The 20145-nt window shown below is 39.6% G+C and overlaps 1 protein-coding gene across 7 annotated transcripts in view; it reads right to left on the bottom strand.

The window, feature by feature from the left end:
• The window catches only part of NTNG1 (netrin G1), a 266043-nt gene that overhangs the window by 73705 nt on the left and 172193 nt on the right, over nt 1–20145 (bottom strand). For all 7 annotated transcript variants that reach the window (XM_087719216.1, XM_087719210.1, XM_087719212.1 and 4 more), the window contains exons 4-5: nt 15824–15996; nt 11302–11328 (exon numbers count right to left, since the gene is read on the bottom strand). In XM_087719216.1, coding sequence (XP_087575342.1) covers nt 11302–11328; nt 15824–15996 — 200 coding nt within the window. The remainder of the gene's footprint in view (nt 1–11301; nt 11329–15823; nt 15997–20145) is intronic.

The raw sequence follows: 20145 nt of genomic DNA on the forward strand, positions 1-20145 counted from the left end.
AGGGATTCGAACCGCCAAACTGCCGACCTTTCTGATCAACCAGCTTAGCGTCCTAGCCATTGAGCCACCGTGTCCCTCATTTAGAGCCGAGGTGGCGCAGTGGTTAAATGCAGCACTGCAGGCTACTTCAGCTGACTGCAGTTCTGCAGTTCGGCTGTTCAAATCTCACCGGCTCAGGGTTGACTCAGCCTTCCATCCTTCCGAGGTGGGTGAAATGAGGACCCGGATTGTTGTTGGGGGCGATATGCTGACTCTGTAAACCGCTTAGAGAGGGCTGAAAGCCCTATGAAGCGGTATATAAGTCTAACTGCTATTGCTATTGCTATAAGGTAGATGGCATTAAAAGCCTGAGTGTGCCTGGAAAAATAAAGATTTAAGAGTTGCCTAGAGTTGCAGACAGAATGAATAAGGCACTAATATAGGCATTCTGAACTTGGTGACTATGGATAATTTCAGAAGGTCTGTGAATTTTTATGGGAGAAAATTAAAACAGGGTTTTGAATGCTGGTAAACATTAAACAATATTGGATGGTTGTAAATGACATAAATGTTACCTTTTGATATTTTAATGCCTGGCATTTGATCATAATTGCTTTATTTTGCAGTACAATCATTATGTATTTTATTTTATGCATTTAAATATATATATTAGTAGCTTTCAAGGAAGTCCATTGCAAAAAAAGCTTAGGAATCCCTGTGGTAGCTGTTGTTAATATGTCTTCAGGACTAGTGATATTTGGATCTGGGTACTTGAGAGACCGCCTGCTGCCAATTACCTCCCACAGACCCATTAGATCTCACAGGGTTGGCCTCCTCCGGGTGCCATCTACCAGCCAATGCCACCTGGCTATTACCCGGGGGAGGGCCTTCTCTGTGGCAGCTCCGGCCCTCTGGAATGAACTCCCCGCAGGGATTCGGACCCTCACCTCTCTCCTGGCCTTCCGGAAAGCCGTCAAAACCTGGCTTTGCCGGCAGGCCTGGGGGTGATGAGTTCCCTCCCCTCTTGACATGTATGGTTGTGCGACTGTTGTTTACTTTTATTATTTGTATTTTGTTTTTTATGTTCCCCCTTTTCCCCCTTGAATTGTTCGCCGCCCTGAGTCCTCCCGGAGAAGGGCGGCATACAAATAATAAAATTCTATTCTATTCTATTCCTGGCCAGGCCTTCAGTCTTTTAACAAACAAAGCTGAATCTAGTCTATTTTGGGGTTGTGGATACTCACAAAGGAATCTCATAGGATCTGCTTCTGGTGGCACAATGCCTGGGGGACAGAGTGGTTGGCAGAAACAGGCTGGTGGCAAAAGGGGTGCTGACCAAATCATCATTAGATGGCAGCAAAGAGATATAGAAAACCTTAAGACCTCTTCTCTGTGTTGGCTTGGATGGCTGCTGGAAAGGGAATTAGCAGGCTCTAAATCTATTGCAGCCAGAGATTAACGGAGCTTAAGCTGTTTCCTAGTTAATAGAGAATAAGGAACTTTGGAAAAAAAGTTATTTCATAGCACTCTGAGGATAACCTGCACTTATGGCCCAACAGATCAGGCACACAACAGGAGTTCCATAGTCTAGTGCTATGCTAATTCCATTAGCGTTCCTATGTCTTTTAACATAGATAACGTTGATAGAGCTGAGGTGGCGCAGTGGGTAGAGTGCAGTACTGCAGGCCACTTCAGCTGACTGCTAGTTCAGCAGTTCAGCGGTTCAAATCTCACCGGCTCAGGATTGACTCAGCCTTCCATCCTTCCGAGGTGGGTGAAATGAGGACCCAGATTGTGGGGGCGACATGCTGACTCTGTAACCGTTTAGAGGGGGCTGAAAGCCCTATGAAGCGGTATATAAGTCTAACTGCTATTGCTATGGCTATTAACTAGCCTCTTACAATTAGGAAGTTCAGCTTTCTGCCCCTTAACCTTGTTTAAGCATCTTTGCCTAGGACTGAGGGATTGAACTTGCGAGACTGAGAAACTGTCATGGGCTGTGAAAGAAAGAAAAAGTCTGACAACTTGTTGATGCTGGAGTCACTGATTTCAGGACTGTGGGTTCTCCAGTAAGTCTACTATTACTGGATACCTCAGACTGGGGTCCCTCTAATTCCGGAGTCCCGCAGCCTCTGCTGGGCCTCAGCCTGTTCAGAATAGGGTCGTGGTGGGAGCGCAGTTGCATTTGTAAAAACGGTGTGCCTATGCACGTGAAACCATCTCCTCTCCACCCTGTTGACAGCAGAGATCATGTTCAGCCACAAAAACAAGCAGGGCGGAAGGTGTTGGTGGTGTCTGGGCCTAAGACTGAGTTGAAAAATGGAAAGAGGCTATGTACCGGGACTGTAGATTTTAAGACAATAAAGTCTAAGAAAGTCTAGGAAGAGAGCTATTCATTAGGTGGATAAGGACAGAATATAGAAACTTTCACTTAAGAGTTATAACATAAGAAAAGCAAACGAAGAAAGAACAGTAAAATAGTATAGAAATAAATGCTGGACCAATGAGGGAAACTGAACAGTGTTCTGATTAAGATAATTTACAGGCACGGGATAAAGCAGCTTATTGTAAATAAGAAACATCTCTGTGTTTTAGTAATAAAAATGCATTTACAAAAGGAAATGGGATGGGTGGATTCTGCTTGGGGTTTCACCATCCCTGAAGCTATAACACCCTATGTAAAGATTACAGTGTTTCCCCCCCCCAAAAAATCTCCAGTATCCTAAGGGTTGTGGCCCAGCAGGAGCTGTTGGAACTGCCACCAGACTCCGACAGCGAGGGGCCCTAGGAGTCGGCTCTGGAGGAACCTGGACAGGGTTCCGACTCCGAGCAGGGCGCGGAGAGGCTGGTTGGCCACCAGGAGGCGCCTGAGCCTCGGAGCAGTGGGGAGGAGACAAGGGAGTATGATCCGGATGTCAGCAGTGAGTTGTTCCTGGATACCCGGCACCGAAGAGCTAATAGGCATCAGGAACAGTTGCGCAAGTACAGGAGGTAATTGCACTCAGCTGGTGGTCATTAGGTTCCTCTCCAGACTATAAAAGGACTGCTTGTGCACATGCCCTTTTGCAGAAGTCAACACAGGAACAAATGTCGGAGAACATTATGGTGAGCTTGGCAGGCTGGATTGCTGCCACGGCTTATCTGTGCTGGATTGCTGCCCGAGCTTGTCTGTGCCGGTTTGCTGCCAAGGACTTGTCTGTCTGTTAATTAAATGCCGTAACTTATCTTTGGCTTGGAGTGTGTTGGTGTGGGATGAGGGGGGGTCAGAACACCTAAGCATCGTAAAGAACTGGGATATTTAACATCCTGAACTGAAATGCAAAATTAAGCCATTGCAATTATGTAAATAAATACTTCGATTTAGAGATGCATTGATCAACAACTTGTATTTGGGTACCTATTTCAACATTGGCAGCAGAACAGCCATCTTCTATTATTATGGGATAGCAAAATAATGCCGTCAGAAGAGCAGGACTGGCTATAACACGCACACACGTTTGCGTTCAGTCTTGCCAAGCATTTTCCCTGAAGTGCTATCTACTTATGTAGCGTTGGCAATGGCATTCAGATCTGATTGTCCTATATGTAATTTGAAGTGACACAGTCCAAGAAAACCGGGGCTCTGTGGCATATGCCAAAGAACAATTTGCAAGAGGGAAAAGCATCCTGACAGAGGTCTGAATAGCATCAAAAATGGGCCTGAACTGTAAGTTAGGATCATTCCACAATTGAAGTAATTCCTCTACTTAACACACAACGATTTCCCAGACATTACGAGAAGTTAATGTGTGTGTCCAGGTTGTGCAAAAGCTCAGCTGCTGATTTCTAACAAATCTATCTCTGAAAGCATAATAACAACATATGTCAACCCTTATTTCGGAGGGAACAACACCCTCAAGGGAATCATTTGAATATTATTTAAGTTACTGTGACAAAAAGAATGGTCTTTTTTTAAAAAAATGTTTCACTATAAGAGCCTAAAGCTTATTTCACTGGTGTCCGATTTTAAAATAAAATTACACCAGTGTAATCTGATTTGTAAAATCAAATATAATTAGCACTATTGGTAATTTCTAGCTTCCGCCAGAAATTGCTTTGGCCTTCTCTTTGCTGATTGCCATTTCTCTGTCTCTGAAGAGACTCCATGATGTTGCACAATCCCATTAGAAAGCACTCTTTGTCTGAATGGCTGCCGAACCCAGGTCTAGATTTAAAAACAAACAAACAAAACAGAAACTATTTTCCATCTGTCCTTAACCTTCAGGAAAATAAAGAAATAGCAGTACCCCAATGTGGAAATCATATCCTTTTATTTGTATTTGTATTTGTATTTGGTTTATTTGTACGCCGCCCTTCTCCAGGAGGGACTCAGGGCGGCGAACAACTCAGGGGGGAAAGGGAACATAAACAACAGTACACATAATTAAAATGCACGAAAATCACACAGCCATACCAGTCGAGAGGGGAGGGGAACTCATCAACCCCAGGCCTGCTGGCACAGCCAGGTTTTGATGGCTTTCCGGAAGGCCTGGAGAGAGGTGAGGGTCCGGATCTCTGCGGGGAGCTCGTTCCAAAGGGCCGGAGCTGCCACAGAGAAGGCCCTCCCCCGGGTAGTAGCCAGGTGGCATTGGCTGGTGGACGGAACCCGGAGGAGGCCGACCCTGTGAGATCTGATGGGTCTTTGGGAGGTAATTGGCAGCAGGCGGTCTCTCAAGTCTGGTTGTAAGCCATCTAGAGTTGCCTCTAGGTGAGATGGGTAGCATACGATATAGATTTAATAATAAATAAATATGGAATATGATTTTTGTCATATCCCTTTGTGTCCCCCCCCCTCTTTTTGATGTTGTGTTTCCTCTTGTAAGGCAATAAGGAAACAGGTGAAGCTTTGTATTTTGCATGTGTGGTGAAACTGCTTCCAGTTTTGATGAGCTTTGGAGCAATGTTAACACTAGATAATGTTCAGATACCAAAAACATTTGGGCAACTTTGTGTGTTTTAATCAAGAGGAAGACCATTGTGGTTAAATGGAATGCAGAAGAGACTCTTTTGCTGTGGCTTTGTAAGACTTCTGGCATGTCAGTACCATAATAACTGTAAATATGCCCTAAATAAGATAAATGGTGGGCCTTCTCCAGGTGCCATCAGCCAGACAATGTCGGCTGGTGGCTCCCCGGGGGAGGGCCTTCTCTGTAGCCGCTCCGACCCTATGGAACGAGCTACCCCCAGAGATCCGGACCCTACCCACTCTCATGGCCTTCCGAAAGGCTATCAAAACCTGGCTATTCCGGCAGGCTTGGGGCTGTTGACCTCTTGACCGAGGTCCAGCCCCGATTAGACTGGGTGCATGATGTGTTTTCTTTTAATCTGTTTTCCTCTGTTTGTTTTTAACTCTTCTTTTTAAAATTTATTTTCTGTAAGCCGCCCGGAGTCCTTCGGGATTGGGCGGCCTATAAATTTATTAAACCCAATCCAAATCCAATCTAAATGTGGCTTCTTATCACACATCAGCCATGATTAATTATCTCTCTTTGGATTTAAACAGAAAAAAAAATACTTAGGTGAGCCAAGTTGCATTTTCTGTGGAATATGTATTTTCTTAAGTTCTCCAAATAGTTACAAATACCAACTGCCCCATCCTGATACCAACAGTTTGTTACAATAATTACTGTTCATCACATTCATTCAATTATTTCTTACTTTATCATATTTTCTAATTTTTATTAATAGTCAGAATTTCAATAATGTACAACTTCTTAGTGATTATGATAGGATAATTTCCCCATAAACCCGTTTTGCTGTGTGTGTCTGTCTGTCTGTCTGTCTGTCTGTCTGTCTGTCTGTCTGTCTGTCTGTCTATCTATCTATCTATCTATCTATCTATCTATCTATCTATCTATCTATCTATCTATCTATCTACGTAGAATTGTCTGCTTTTTATTCTTTATCTTGCATTTAAATAGTAAGGGATTCACTGTGAATAAGGTTGGTATAGCTGAGCTACACTAATCCACACAACCACTAGATGGCAGCAAAGACTTTTTCCTGTGCCTCTGTGGCTATCTACCTGCCATTTAGAGTTTTGCAGCCTAGATATATTAAGTAGGAGATATAACAATCAGCAATTGCTAATCAGTCATGCAACAAAAGGATATTCGTCTTTTGTGATACAGAAATCAGGAAATGGTATCATAATCTGGGAGAATTAACCATGGAAACACTGTTTAAGTTTTTATTTGATTAGCATAATTATAAAAATGTATATAATTAAATGCAAATGCCAAGTCTTTTTATACTGAATCTAGTGTTATAAAAATATTTGCTATAGAATGAATAACTTAGTCTTATAGATAAAGCAACAGCCTATTTTTGAAGATAATACTGCTTATAAGAGTTAAATTAAATATGGTATGAAGGATGTATAGATAGGGTTTATTAAGTTTGTAGGAACCAAATATATGAGCAAAAGGCTAGTAAGATCACCCTAATCTATCCTGAATCTGTATTCTCTTTCTGTCTTTTTTTTAAAATCTGTCCACTTGTTTTCTATATTCCACTGAACTTGGCCATTCAGTTATATTAAAAATAAATTGGCAACTCTCCATTATAAATGGCATATAAAATCTGTCTTTTCACTTGCCACGCCATCCTTGTATTCTTAACCACTACTGCATCTTCTGCTAGCTTGTTTAGTTAGAATGGCAAAGAAATAGATTTCAATTCCCTAGCCACATCTAGCTTTTCAGTTGTTGACCAGAGCTGACAAATTTCTCATCTGAAGAGTTTCTGCCAAAAAGTTTCTTTTTTTAATCTCGCAGTCTGTGCTATATAAACCAACTCTCCAATATTTCCCATATATTATATACTCATTAAAAAAAACAACATTCAGGTGTACCTTAGTATTGGGAGGAAGCATCAGGCACAATTACAACCTGAACGGGATAATTAAAAGCAAAACAGCTACATGAATACAATCTAATAGCTTCATTCTTTGGTTTTGTATTTTAATGCCTCATTTCCCCCCCTATATTACAACACTTTTATTACTAATAGGGTTTAGAGGTGGCAATCATCCCAATGAAACTATTTGTGTGTCATGCCAATCTTATGTTCTATTGATCTGGGCTATTCTTAACTACCTGTTTAGCATAATTAGTGACATTACGGTGCGCTCAAGGAAGATTAAATGCAGTATTTAGTTAAGAATCGGTTCATTTAGAGCAGGGCTTCCAAACTAGATTGTTTTTCATCTGGGCTAGAGGAGGAGAAATTCGGATTAGGAACCAGATGTATTGAGTGACAGCATACCTACCTGGGTACATAACAACCTTAGCTATGCAGATGTGAGAGACAGTGGCAACATAGAGATGGAAGGCAGAGGACCAGGAAGAAAGGCAGAGTGCATTGCAAGCTGATAAGGAGGATTTCGTTTGTCACGCTTTATAAAATAAAGATTTTAAGACTAATAAGGCTATTGCAAAGAAAGTGTAATGCGTTGGTACATGATGAAAACAGAACTTGTACTTGAGATAGAGAGGGTTATATATCTGAATATTCTCTAACATTAATAAACTCATATGTTTTATGCAGAATGGGAATAGACACTTAAAATATTCATTTTCCTGGTACTACCGTCTAGATTAAGGGTGTTAAACTCGCGGCCTGGATGCGTCATGCGCTGGCCACACCCACAGTTTAAGTGAAGGGGAAAAAGTCACGATACGTCATGTGTCGACAATGTGACACCCTGAGTTTGACAACCCTGGTCTAGATAAAAATAATTCTTCTATTCAGACAAACTAAAAATCTGACAATCTACTTTGCAATTTGAAGTAGCCTGGCTAACAATTGTTATGTCTCTTGTAACAGGGAGGAGAGCCTGAACCTCTGAAATTGTTAGTTTTACTTAACACCTGTCTAAGGAAAGCACAAAAGAACAAGATTTATTCTCAAATATTCAATCTGAAAAATGTTTTTGACATATATGTGGCCTATACTATGATCGTTTAAAAATGGTTGTATTGTGTGTTACGTTGAAATAAACTTATTTTTTAAAAAAAGTGTTCTAAAATAGTGTTCTAAAATCGGTTTTGGGACTCATTAATTGCTAACCATCTCACCGGTTTTGTTTAAGTTTTTTGTTTTTCCCCAGCCTGAGCTGAAAAGTGTTGAAAAGGTCAGCGTTGGAATCAAGTATGTAGGAAATTACCAAGTACATATTACTCAACTGAAAGACACTTGAAGGTACAAACCACCTTAATGGGGAAAACTCTGTTGTGATTATCCTGGAGATGATCAGAAAGGATGTCAAAATGACCATTCTTGCCACTGTGCATAAACAGGAATGATCTACTACTTTAATCCAAGATTTTTAACCAAACACCCTCACATACTATGTCATTGCAAATTTCACTGAGATGAGAGAAAATAGAGATACGTGTGCACATCTATGCATCCCTACAGTTCTGTATTTTCTACAATTTCACACACATGCATATATGTGTATATATATATATGTGTGTGTACTGTATATGCATGTGTGTGTAAAATTATATATGCATGTTTTTGTGTATGTGTGTGTGTTCATTATTCATCCTTGATAGCCTCTTTCTGATCACTGGAATCTCAGTAATTTAACATAGGCTTCTATTTAAAAAAATTCTTTCTTAATTGTTTATCTTCATTTTTCTCCTTTCTCTACTGAATTGATACAGTCAAAATAAAGAGATCTATATTCCAAAGCAGACAATATTGGGAACATTTTTCTCTACAATATGAAAATCTGTATAACATGAATAAATATCCTGTGTATGCACAGGTAAAAAAAAGCTTCTTGAAATCGTGTAAATAAGATGGTGTCTTTCTGTCTGCTACACACCCACCTCTTATCTATCTATCTATTTTTCTATCTATCTATCTATCTATCTATCTATCTATCTATCTATCTATCTATCTATCTATCTATCTATCTAATATATCCTCTCTCTCTCTCTCTCTCTCTCTCTCTCTCTCTATCTATCTATCTATCTATCTATCTGTCTAATATATCCTAGCTATCTATCTATCTATCTATCTATCTATCTATCTATCTATCTATCTATCTATCTATCTAATATATCCTCTCTCTCTCTCTCTCTCTCTCTCTCTCTCTCTCTCTCTCTCTCTCTATCTATCTATCTATCTATCTAATATATCCTATCTAATATATCCTATCTATCTATCTATCTATCTATCTATCTATCTATCTATCGATCGATCGATCGATCGATCGATCGATCTATCATCTATCTATCTATCTATCTATCTATCTATCTATCTATCTATCTAATATATCCTATCTATCGATCGATCGATCGATCGATCGATCTATCTATCTATCTATCTATCTATCTATCTATCTATCTATCTATCTATCTATCTATCTATCTATCTATCTATCTAATATATCCTATCTATCTATCTATCTATCTATCTATCTATCTATCTATCTATCTATCTATCTATCTATCTATCTATCTATCTATCATGTTCCACTCACCCATCATCTATCTCACTGTCCGCCCCCCTGCCCGCCGATCCATCCCTGTCTGTCTATCTGTCTGTCTGCCTGCCTGCCTATCATCTACCTATTTAGAAGGCTGTGTTCATTACTGTGAAATGCAGGAGATCAGAATGTGGCAAGGAATTTGGTTTTTCTTCCACAGAGTGAATTGTGAGAGAGTATTGAACCATATTCCAGTAACTCTAAAACATGAACTAGAGTTACTTTTAATGCATAAAAGATGTTGACTTTTTGAAGATACTCTTCAAAACCCTTTTAAAAATCCTTCAACGAAAGCAAGTGATACTGATCATTCTTTTGTGTAGAGCATCCAAAATTCAAAGAAGGCAAAAGTGCATCCTTCCAGATCATCTCTGATTCAAGCTGTTAAGCTTCTCTGTTAAGGCCATAACCTGCTGATGTTCAGAGATGGCAAATGCAGTGAAAAGAAGCTCCATGAGAGTGTAAGGTGACATTACAACTACACAAATACATGCAGGACAGTAACAACAGTCAGATGCACAAGAACTATTTTACCATCGATCCATTTCTGTTACTCGAGACAATTTTGTTTGTCTCTTTGAATAGGAACAATAGTATTTTCCTTCCAACTTTCTTTAGTTCTCTTCTATTTCCCCCCACCCTTCCAGATCAAGCAATGGGGCTAATTTATTCCCAGAAGTAAATAATCCAAACATGAGCAAAGTGTCTTAAAAATATAAAAATAATGTCAGTCAGAGGGATGAAAAGCAATATATGTAGAATACTCATATTTAGTTATTCGTTCATCCTTTTTGTACACAATGCATTCAAGGTGGCATTCCAAGCAAAGTTCAGCTATGCTGACTAGGATATTTCAGATACCTTTAGGTTCAGAATCATATTTATTGGGTGGATAAATAAATCTTATTTAGTAAGATTCAGTTTTAATGCATTTTTCCCCCTTACAAGTTCAGTATATTTCATATTCAATTTCTGCACCCTTAGATACTTATGACTTCATAGTTGCCTAAGATGCAATACAGCACAGGTTCGAATCCCAGTAAGGGTATGGCTAGCTGATGAGAGCTAAATAGCTTGAAATAGATCTATACTAGTCTCCCTTTATTTATTTGTCAGCACAAATAAAAAAAACACAAATATAACAAAGGAAACAGTAAAAATATTGGGTTTCTGTCGTGATGGACTCTTGTGACGAGCCGATTGACAGATGATGGAAGCAGTTAGCTTCCTCCCATAATTGGGGCTTACCAGGGGTTGTGACACTATATATATACCTTCTTCCCTGGCTTCAGCTGATAAGGAGGAGACCTGTGGCTTAGAGGCTAAGACGTTTGCCTAAGATGTAATACAGCACAGGTTCGAATCCCAGTAAGGGTATGGCTAGCTGATGAGAGCTAAATAGCTTGAAATAGATCTATACTAGTCTCCCTTTATTTATTTATCAGCACAAAAAAACCATACACACACACACACACACACACCTATTTTAAAAAAATATTTGCTGAGTTTGATTGGTATCTTTTAGCTTTGCATCACTTTTGTTTGGCAATCATGGAATATCCATTTGCTGCAAGATGCAGTGCTAGGAGACATATAAAGCTTTTGTCCCTCTCAACATAAATATTTACAATGTGCAGATGTTGAAGGAAGGAGATAATACTATTTTTTTCTGGCTACCACAAAGCAGGCATTAAAGAAAACAGAAATAGATGTTGGAAAAATAGATTTTCAGAGACTGGACAACAAGCCAAGATGGCCTACATCTGCTCTTTATTACTTACTACCAATGCTGGAAATACTGGGCATACCTAGAGAAAAAGAAGAAGAAGAAGAAGAATATTGGTTAGGAATGGAAACATGTTGACACTAATACAGTAGAGATTTTACACGGCTGCACGGATAGCAAGATAAAGAAGAAGTATCAATGCTTATTGATAAAGGACAGAATTAGCCAAAGCCAAGCATTTTAAATAATCCCCGGCTTGTGTGAAACCTATACACTATACATCTGCACTTAACACAATCATATATACAGATATTAGTACTAGATACAGAGGTATATGCAGATGTATACTCTGTATACTTGTTCACATGCAGACTCTCTTTTTAAAAAGATTCGCATGTCTGCATAGATATCATTCACGCATTAGTGTTCATTGGATACGCAGTGAGGATGTGTGGTCCTCCCATTGCCATCATGACTCAAGTGGAGGAGGACTACACATCCTCATTGTGTATCCAATGAACACTAATGCGTGAATGAGGCTTCAAGGATCTTTGTTAATAAGTTACAAAAGAAAACGAAGCAACGCGTTTAGCAGTAATTTTATGAAGTAGCTAAATAGTTCAAAAGTGAATGATGCCTGGTGCGTTGTATACACTCTTAGGACACGGTGGCATTTTCTCATAAGAATGGGACTAGAGTACAGTAGTTTCTTGCCCACTCTAAAGAGAAAAGGACCCAATTAAATCCTTCAAGGCCACAGAGAATAACATTCATGAAAGACAGTCTGAACATGTAAGATCAACTGGTTCATCATTCCATCTGCAAAGGCAAAAAGAATGTTCATTAAAGACCAGCACAGAATAATAAAAGGACAGCTAATCCTATGTTTCAATCTAAGTATTATGTTCAGGGTGCTTTAAGAGCAAATTTACAATCACTATGGATTTTTCATGCACCCCCATAACCTATAATTTAGCTGTGAACCTCTCCAATTTTTTTTCTTGCAGTCCTGTAACTCAGTAATAGGCAGTGGTGGGATTCAGCCAGTTCGCACCTATTCGGGAGAACCGGTTGGTAACTTTCTAAGTAGTTCAGAGAACCGGTTGTTGGAAGAAATCTCCTTTTGTTTTTTACAGGGCTAATCCTGTAAGGAAGGCAGGAAGGAAACATTCTGGTGTTGTTTCTAGCCTAATGTTTATTGACCTGCTTACAGAAACTGCCTCTCCGGTTAATCCTTATTACCATTGTAACAGTTAGGATGAAGCGCCCATCGACGTGAGTGGCATTGAGTTGGCCACGCCCACCCAGTCACATGAGCCCCACCTACCCAGATGGTCATTAGGGCAGAGGACCGTTTGTTAAATTATTTGAATGCCACCACTGGTAATAGATATACAGTAGGATATTGCTCAAAGGCTACAATAGATTTCCAATAAAGCATTGTCCATGAAGTATGTTGGCTGCAGATGTAGAATACAACAAATTCCAATTGAGGTAATTAGCTAAATTTGGTTAATTTCTTTTCTGAAACATATGTGGTAATGGAAGCTACAAACTGTGTGAATTCCTTCAATATTGTAAGTATAATCTTTATTGTCATTGCAAATAAATACAACAAAATTGTTTGATACAATGAAATTGGTTAAGAATTAATGATTAATTAATGATTAAGAATAATACCAGAACAAGGACCAGACCTTCGGCAAGATTTGACCATTTACCCATTTAAGTCAACTGCAGCCAAAGATATAGAAAACAAATAGCAATAGCAATAGCAGTAGACTTATATACCGCTTCATAGGCCTTTCAGGCCTCTCTAAGCGGTTTACAGAGAGTCAGCATATTGCCCCCAACAATCTGGGTCCTCATTTTACCCACCTCGGAAGGATGGAAGGCTGAGTCAACCCTGAGCCGGTGAGATTTGAACCGCTGACCTGCTGATCTAGCAGTAGCCTGCAGTACTGCATTTAACCACTGCGCCACCTTGGCTCTTGGGACCTCCCTCTTTCTATCTCTTATCATCATAATGCCTAAGGATCCTTGTCTATATAGATAAAGCTGCTATTCCAAAATTCTATTCAAATTTCATTTCGAACGTTAACTCCGATCAAATTTTGATAGCATATGCAAACTTCCTAACCTGAGAAATCCTGCTGTCTCCTTTAGGAAAAATCCAATCAGTTATTTCCTTTTGGGGGGCGGACAGGTGGGTGCTACTTTTGTAATGTATAAATTGGGTTTGATAAGATGGGTGGAACCTCTAAAAAAAATAAAAATAAAAGAGACATTCCCCTCACTAAAATGAAAAATTGGGAGGTATACACAGAAATTAGTGGAGATAAATTGAGTTTTCTACACCATAACTCACTCAAGGTGAGTTAAGTTCAGAATTCTATGAAAGAACAAACAATCCCATAATTTTTCAAAATGTTTAAGAGAGTAGCTTGAACACAGCTTCCGAGTTTTAATTCAGTGGTCTAAAGTGTCCTTTCCAGTAGAAGTTAATGCTTTATAAAATATTTTCTCATTCTTTTTGAAGGTTCACTTTTTCTCATCTTGCTTGCTAGGAATTTTATAATTTCATGCTCTCAATCGTGGCTTGTTACTTAGACTACGACTTTTACATTAAGCTAGATAAGGTTCCCTTTCCTGAAATATTCATTGGTGAGGCTTGATTCCTCACAGCTGTTGCTTTGAAGTGTGAGATAACGTTCCGAACATAACATATTGCTGTTTTTGTCATAAAACCTGAAGCATACTAAGAATTAGTACTTACCTGTCATTGCAGCTGAGGGGACATCTGTGAATTCATACAGATGGGCTATGAGACCATAGACCATGTTGGCAAACTTTTAGTGTTTACGGAATTATTTAGCAAGAGTTCCACCCTCAGCTCTATGTAAATCTCGAAACCACCTATTTCTCCAAAGTAATTATTCACTGAATAATTACCGTCAATGTGTGTATTTTAACTGTATACAAATCAGAGTTATTAAATATTTATAAAATGCCATTTATCTCTATCCAGTTTTTTCCACTTTCCAGGGCTAATCCTGTAAGGAAGGCAGGAAGGAAACATTCTGGGGTTGTTTCTACCCTAATGTTTATTGCCCTGCTTACAGAAATTGCCTCTCCAGTTAACCCTTATTACATTGTAACAGCTAAGGCGAAGTGCCCATTGACGTGAGTGACGTTGACTTGGCCACGCCCACACAGTCACATGACCACCAAGCCACGCCTACCCAGCTGGTCATTAGGGCAGAGAACCATTTGTTAAATTATTTGAATCCCAGCACTGCATAAACTGAATAATCCTACAAGAATTGGTATTTGGAAGCAGGAGGACCAAAGTCTCTCTTGTATAGTAATTACATGAATATAAAGATATTTAGAAGACATCAGATCCGTTATAAGGAACATTACACCATGATTTTTAAGAGCCAATGGACACATAGATGAAAATAAAACACATTTCTATGACAAACAATGCCTGAAATTCACACCCATCTAAAACTGGCCACAATTCAACAAAAAGTCTTAAGACTAACAAAAATGCTGGATTCATGCATGACTCATTCACTGGTGAATAATAACAGTTAATCTAAATGCATTTTTTTAAAAAAAATAAGCAATTCACAACCTATTCAGGCTATCTAACCTCATAAAAGGAGGTTTAGTCAATCAGTCTTCAGTCCAGCAATTTAATGCATTATAAATAAAATTCATGTGAAAATCACTGACACATTATTTGGTAAAGAACAGTACAGCCACATGACGAGACATTTGCAATACATTTGTTAGTCAGATTGGGAAGCTGCCATAACATTTGCATAATTGGCTTACACACTTTCAAAATCACAGGGAAATGGTTGGATCGTTGACCTCATCACAAAGTATTGAGTATCAAACGGAACCATTTCTGCACTTTTATTTAAAGATCAGAATTTGACAACCATGTATGAGCCAATGTTGAGTAGTAATTAGACAAAGACTGAAGAAGTTTAACTTAAAATTCAGTTCATGAGATTTTTGGACATTTAACACTCTCTCAGTTCTGTGTTCATAAAGAAAAATCCATATCTTACATTTAAACCCTGTATTTGTGTGTGGTGTATGAACATATGTGTGTGTGTGTGTGTGTGTGTGTGTGTGTGTGTCTGTGTACATTGCAAATTTGATAGGACAGAAGAGATACGTCACAATTTCCTTATTGATTGATTTGAACAGACAATTTCTTTTGCACCATTATTCAAGATCCTAGCCCAGTGCACATTCCAAATAGGTAAAGAGATGCATAACACTTGGCAAACCATAAAAAAATTTAATTTTCCAATAAGCCAGTGGTTCCCAAACTTGGCAACTTTAAGACTTGTGGACTTCAACTCCCAGAATTCTCCAGCTGGCTGGAGAATTCTGAGAATTGAAGTCCACAAGTCTTAAAGTTGCCAAGTTTGGGAACCACTGCAATAAGCTATAGAATCTCAGATGTTTTAAGTTTGGTTCTGAATTTTGATAGGATTTTCTTTTAACCCAAAGTCCCAAAGTTTTGCAGTTGTAATGTTGTGCACAATACTCACAGATATTTGCAGTGCCCTTAGGAATGGGCAGATAGGAACCTGGACTCCAAGGCCGTCCCTGATAATTCTTCTTACATTTCCCACAATCTGGGCCTGTGGTATTGTGTTCACACTCGCATAATAATTTTTTATTTTCAACTTTGCAGCCAGTGGCATGAAGATTACACTTGCACCTGATAAAAGAAAAAGCAAAGACATTAGCACACTTGGAATTTAATTTCAGTCAGCGTTGTTCTGGCTGAAATTCAGCGATTGGCAACAAATATATACAAATAACTAGTCTACATCATAAAAAAAAACAAATTTCTCACGCTGAAATTTAACTTTGGTTAGAGCGAACAACCCAGAACTGTTTCAAACAACTTGAACAAAGGCAGTAAGAGATGTATCTATATTGTGAGTATTGAAATAACTTCAGGAAAAAAGGATTAGGAAATGATTCTCTAAGTCTTGTGCTCCAATCAAAAAAAAATATTACATATATTTAACCCAACATTATTCTACCTCATTCTAAAAACTGCACATTTGACTCAATTCTAATTCTAGTCTTGTTATAAATCTTGGCCATTGGAAGTTTTATTTTTGTATATATTGTATTATGTGTGTGTTCAGGAGTAGAGACTAACAACTGTTATGGATCTGCCTCCGGACCCCTCTCCAGATTGAATTCAGAGGAAGAAGGGCCAGATCCTGGCATCTCAGAGGAAGCAAGCACGGAGTGGCATGGGGGCTTGTATCAGGGAATCGAGGGCTTTAGCCCAACAGAGCAGACACAGCTGAGTTGATTGGAGTAGGCTGAACTTATTTATTTATTTATTTATTTATTTATTTATTTATTTATTTATTTATTTATTTATTTATTTATTAGACTTATATACCACTTCATAGGGCTTTCAGCCCTCTCTAAGCGGTTTACAATTTTTTTTAAGCAAATTGAGTCAGCAACTTGCCCCCACAGTCCGGGTCCTCATTTCACCCACCTCGGAAGGATGGAAGGCTGAGTCGACCTTGAGCCTGGTGAGATTTGAACCGCTGAGCTGCAGATCACAGTCAGCTAAAGTGGCCTGCAGTACTGCACCCTAACCACTGCGCCACCTCGGCTCTTGAGCCGAGGAAGTCACAGCTGCAACAGGTTAGCGTAGAAACTCTGGGCAAGGGACATGAGCAGCTGCCAGGGGCCAGCGAGTATGAGAAGATGGAACCCATGCCTCCGTCCAATCCAAGGACCTGCAAGGTGGAGAGGAGACAATTGCAACGACGGTTGGCCAAAGTACTCGCAAGGAGCCAACTTTGTCCTCTGTGAAGGGCCGCACACCAGCAATGCCTATTTAATCCTGGCCTGAGAGATTGGCGTTGCTAAAACAATCTGTCTAGTTCCTTATTCTGTGTTTCTGTTTTGTGTAGCAAAATTCCAAACTTTGTTACTTGAAACAGAAGCTGGAAACGTATATTGTATGGGCTGTTTTGGAAGAGCAGGGGTATGTTGTGTGTGTTGAATAAAATCGATTTACTGTGGGGTGTGGAAGTGAGGCAGCCCAACAAGACATATTTCTCGATAATTAGTTCCCAAATTATATGTTGTAGAATTCTTCAGAATAACCAGTGACAGGTTATTCACGGAATCACCTGAGTGTAAACTTAGATATCAGGGGGGGGGAGAGGGAGAGGGAGGGAGGGAGGAGAGAGAGAGAGGGAGAGGGAGGGAGAGAGGGGGGTGAGGGAGAGGGAGGGAGGAGAGAGAGAGGAGAGAGAGGGAGGAGAGAGAGAAGGAGAGAGAGGGAGAGTGAGAGAGAGGGGGAGAGGGAGGGAGGGAGGAGAGAGAGGGGGGAGAGGGAAGGTGGGAGGAGAGAGAGAGGGAGAGGGAGAGAGAGGGGGAGAGGGAGAGGGAGAGGAAGGGAGGAGAGAGAGGAGAGAAAGGGAGAGAGAGGGGGAGAGGGAAGGTGGGAGGAGAGAGAGAGGGAGGGAGGGAGGAGAGAGAGAGAGGGAGAGGGAGGGAGAGAGGGGGGTGAGGGAGAGGGAGGGAGGAGAGAGCGAGGAGAGAGAGGGAGGGAGGAGAGAGAGAAGGAGAGAGAGGGAGAGTGAGAGAGAGGGGGAGAGTGAGAGGGAGGGAGGGAGGAGAGAGAGGGGGGAGAGGGAAGGTGGGAGGAGAGAGAGAGGGAGAGGGAGAGGGAGAGAGAGGGGGAGAGGGAGAGGGAGAGGAAGGGAGGAGAGAGAGAAGGATAGAAAGGGAGAGAGGGGGGGAGAGGGAGAGAGAGAGAGAGAGAGAGAGAGAACGAGAACCTGCCATTGAGAAATTAATCTCTCTTCATATTATTTTCTGCCTTTAAATTGAATCATAACTAAAAAGCTGTTGAAAAAGAAGATGCCATCCAATAAAGATTATCTTATAGCCCTTCAGCGAAGAATGCTTGAAACGAAACGTTTATCCGAGAGCTCTTGAAACAGGACCTTTTTCAAATAAGAACTCAGATCAAATTGAGAAGAATAAACTAATTCCACCCTCATTGTCACAGAATAGCTCTAAATTTAGAGGTTAATCTGGAATACATCCAGAGAATCTAGCTCAAGCTGACAGTCAAATTCAAAGACAAGATTGCAAGATAGACGAATAGTACCTGAACACAAGAACTGTTATAAGCTTGACTGGCCAAAAAATATTCCTAGTTTTTTTTTTTTAATAAAAATTTTATTTTCAGACAAACACAAACACACAACACATATAACATAAAAGCCTCTTCAATTACACACAGTGTGTCGATTGGTTACAAAGTCTTTCTGCGTCCTTTCCGTAGTCCTCACTTGAATTTTATCAAAATTCACATATTGACAATCAAGATATCTTTGTATATATTGTTATTATGCTTCCTCCTATTCTAAGTCATTCAATCGTTTTAGCATTGATAACGTTCTCTAAGAGCCAAGGTGGCGCAGTGGTTAAATGCAGCACTGCAGGCTACTGCTAGATCAGCAGGTCAGCGGTTCAAATCTCACCGGCTCAGGGTTGACTCAGCCTTCCATCCTTCCGAGGTGGGTAAAATGAGGACCCGGATTGTTGTTGGGGGCAATATGCTGACTCTCTGTAAACCGCTTAGAGAGGCCTGAAAGGCCTATGAAGCGGTATATAAGTCTACTGCTATTGCTAATAGTTTCCAATTCCATGTTCCCCCCCATTATTAGTATAATCAATCTAATATACATGTATACAAATTGTTATAATTATTAAACATCCATTAAGCCCAGCTATTATTACATCCTTTCAACATAAGGCATATTAAATTTGAAGTAAATTTATATTATAACATTTTATTACATTATCCTGAAATCATCCAATGATATTACATCTTTATAATCTATTCTATATAGAATTGTTTATCTTTTATAAAAAGGCTTTTCAACATCATCTCCATGATCTTCACTTGCAGTTTGTATAAGGTTTCATATTATCAATCTAGTATATATAAATGCTTTGTTATCATTATTAATCATTTATTTGACTATGGCTGTTATTACATTGTAAATTGCACTCAGAATTTAACTGTATTTAACTAAATTTATTGTGACATCATTCTATTATTTTAGCATTGATAACATTCTCTAATGATTTTCAATTCCATGTCCCCCCCATTATTAGTATCATCAATCTAATATACCTGTATACAAATTGATATAATTATTAAACATCCATTAAGCCTAGCTATTATAGCATCCTTTCAACATAAAGCATATTGAATTTAAAGTAAATTTATATTATGACGTTTGATTACATCATTCTTCTGTCTTCAATTTTATTTTAACTTCCAATTCTTTTGGGTTTTCCCTTCTCTAATAATATTTTTTTTTCTCACCAATTCGACACACTCCTGTACTGCTTCTGTTTCAGAGGCTTGTCCCAACCTTTGGCAGCCATTTTGGTTGCCCCTCTTGTAGCTGGCAAAAAGAGCTTTCTCCTGGATCAATCAGGGGCTTTGCGATGCCCCTGAGATCAGCAGGACATGCCCTTCTCTATCACTGACCCTTCAGAACAGTTTAGGTCCAAAAGGACCATCCAGAAACAGAGATATCGACAGCAATCCTGGAGACCCAAGATTGCATGTCGTGTCATGGCGACGTCAAGCCCACCCCCTCCCAATATTCCTAGTTTTGTTATGAATAAAGGAATGACAATTCATGAAACTTCTTAGTTAACTTGACTGGTTTAAGTCTGAGGGGCAAAAATCCATCATTCTTCATGGGACAAAGAGGCATTGTTGTATTCTGATCAATTAGTCTGTGTTGAGATGAGAATATGAGCTGTGTTTACCAGTATCCTCAAAGTTACTTAT

The sequence above is a fragment of the Thamnophis sirtalis genome, unplaced genomic scaffold (assembly GCF_051295495.1).
Source record: "Thamnophis sirtalis isolate CommonGarterSnake01/CBP01778 unplaced genomic scaffold, rThaSir2_p1.2 scaffold_7, whole genome shotgun sequence".
Lineage (NCBI taxonomy): Eukaryota > Metazoa > Chordata > Lepidosauria > Squamata > Natricidae > Thamnophis > Thamnophis sirtalis.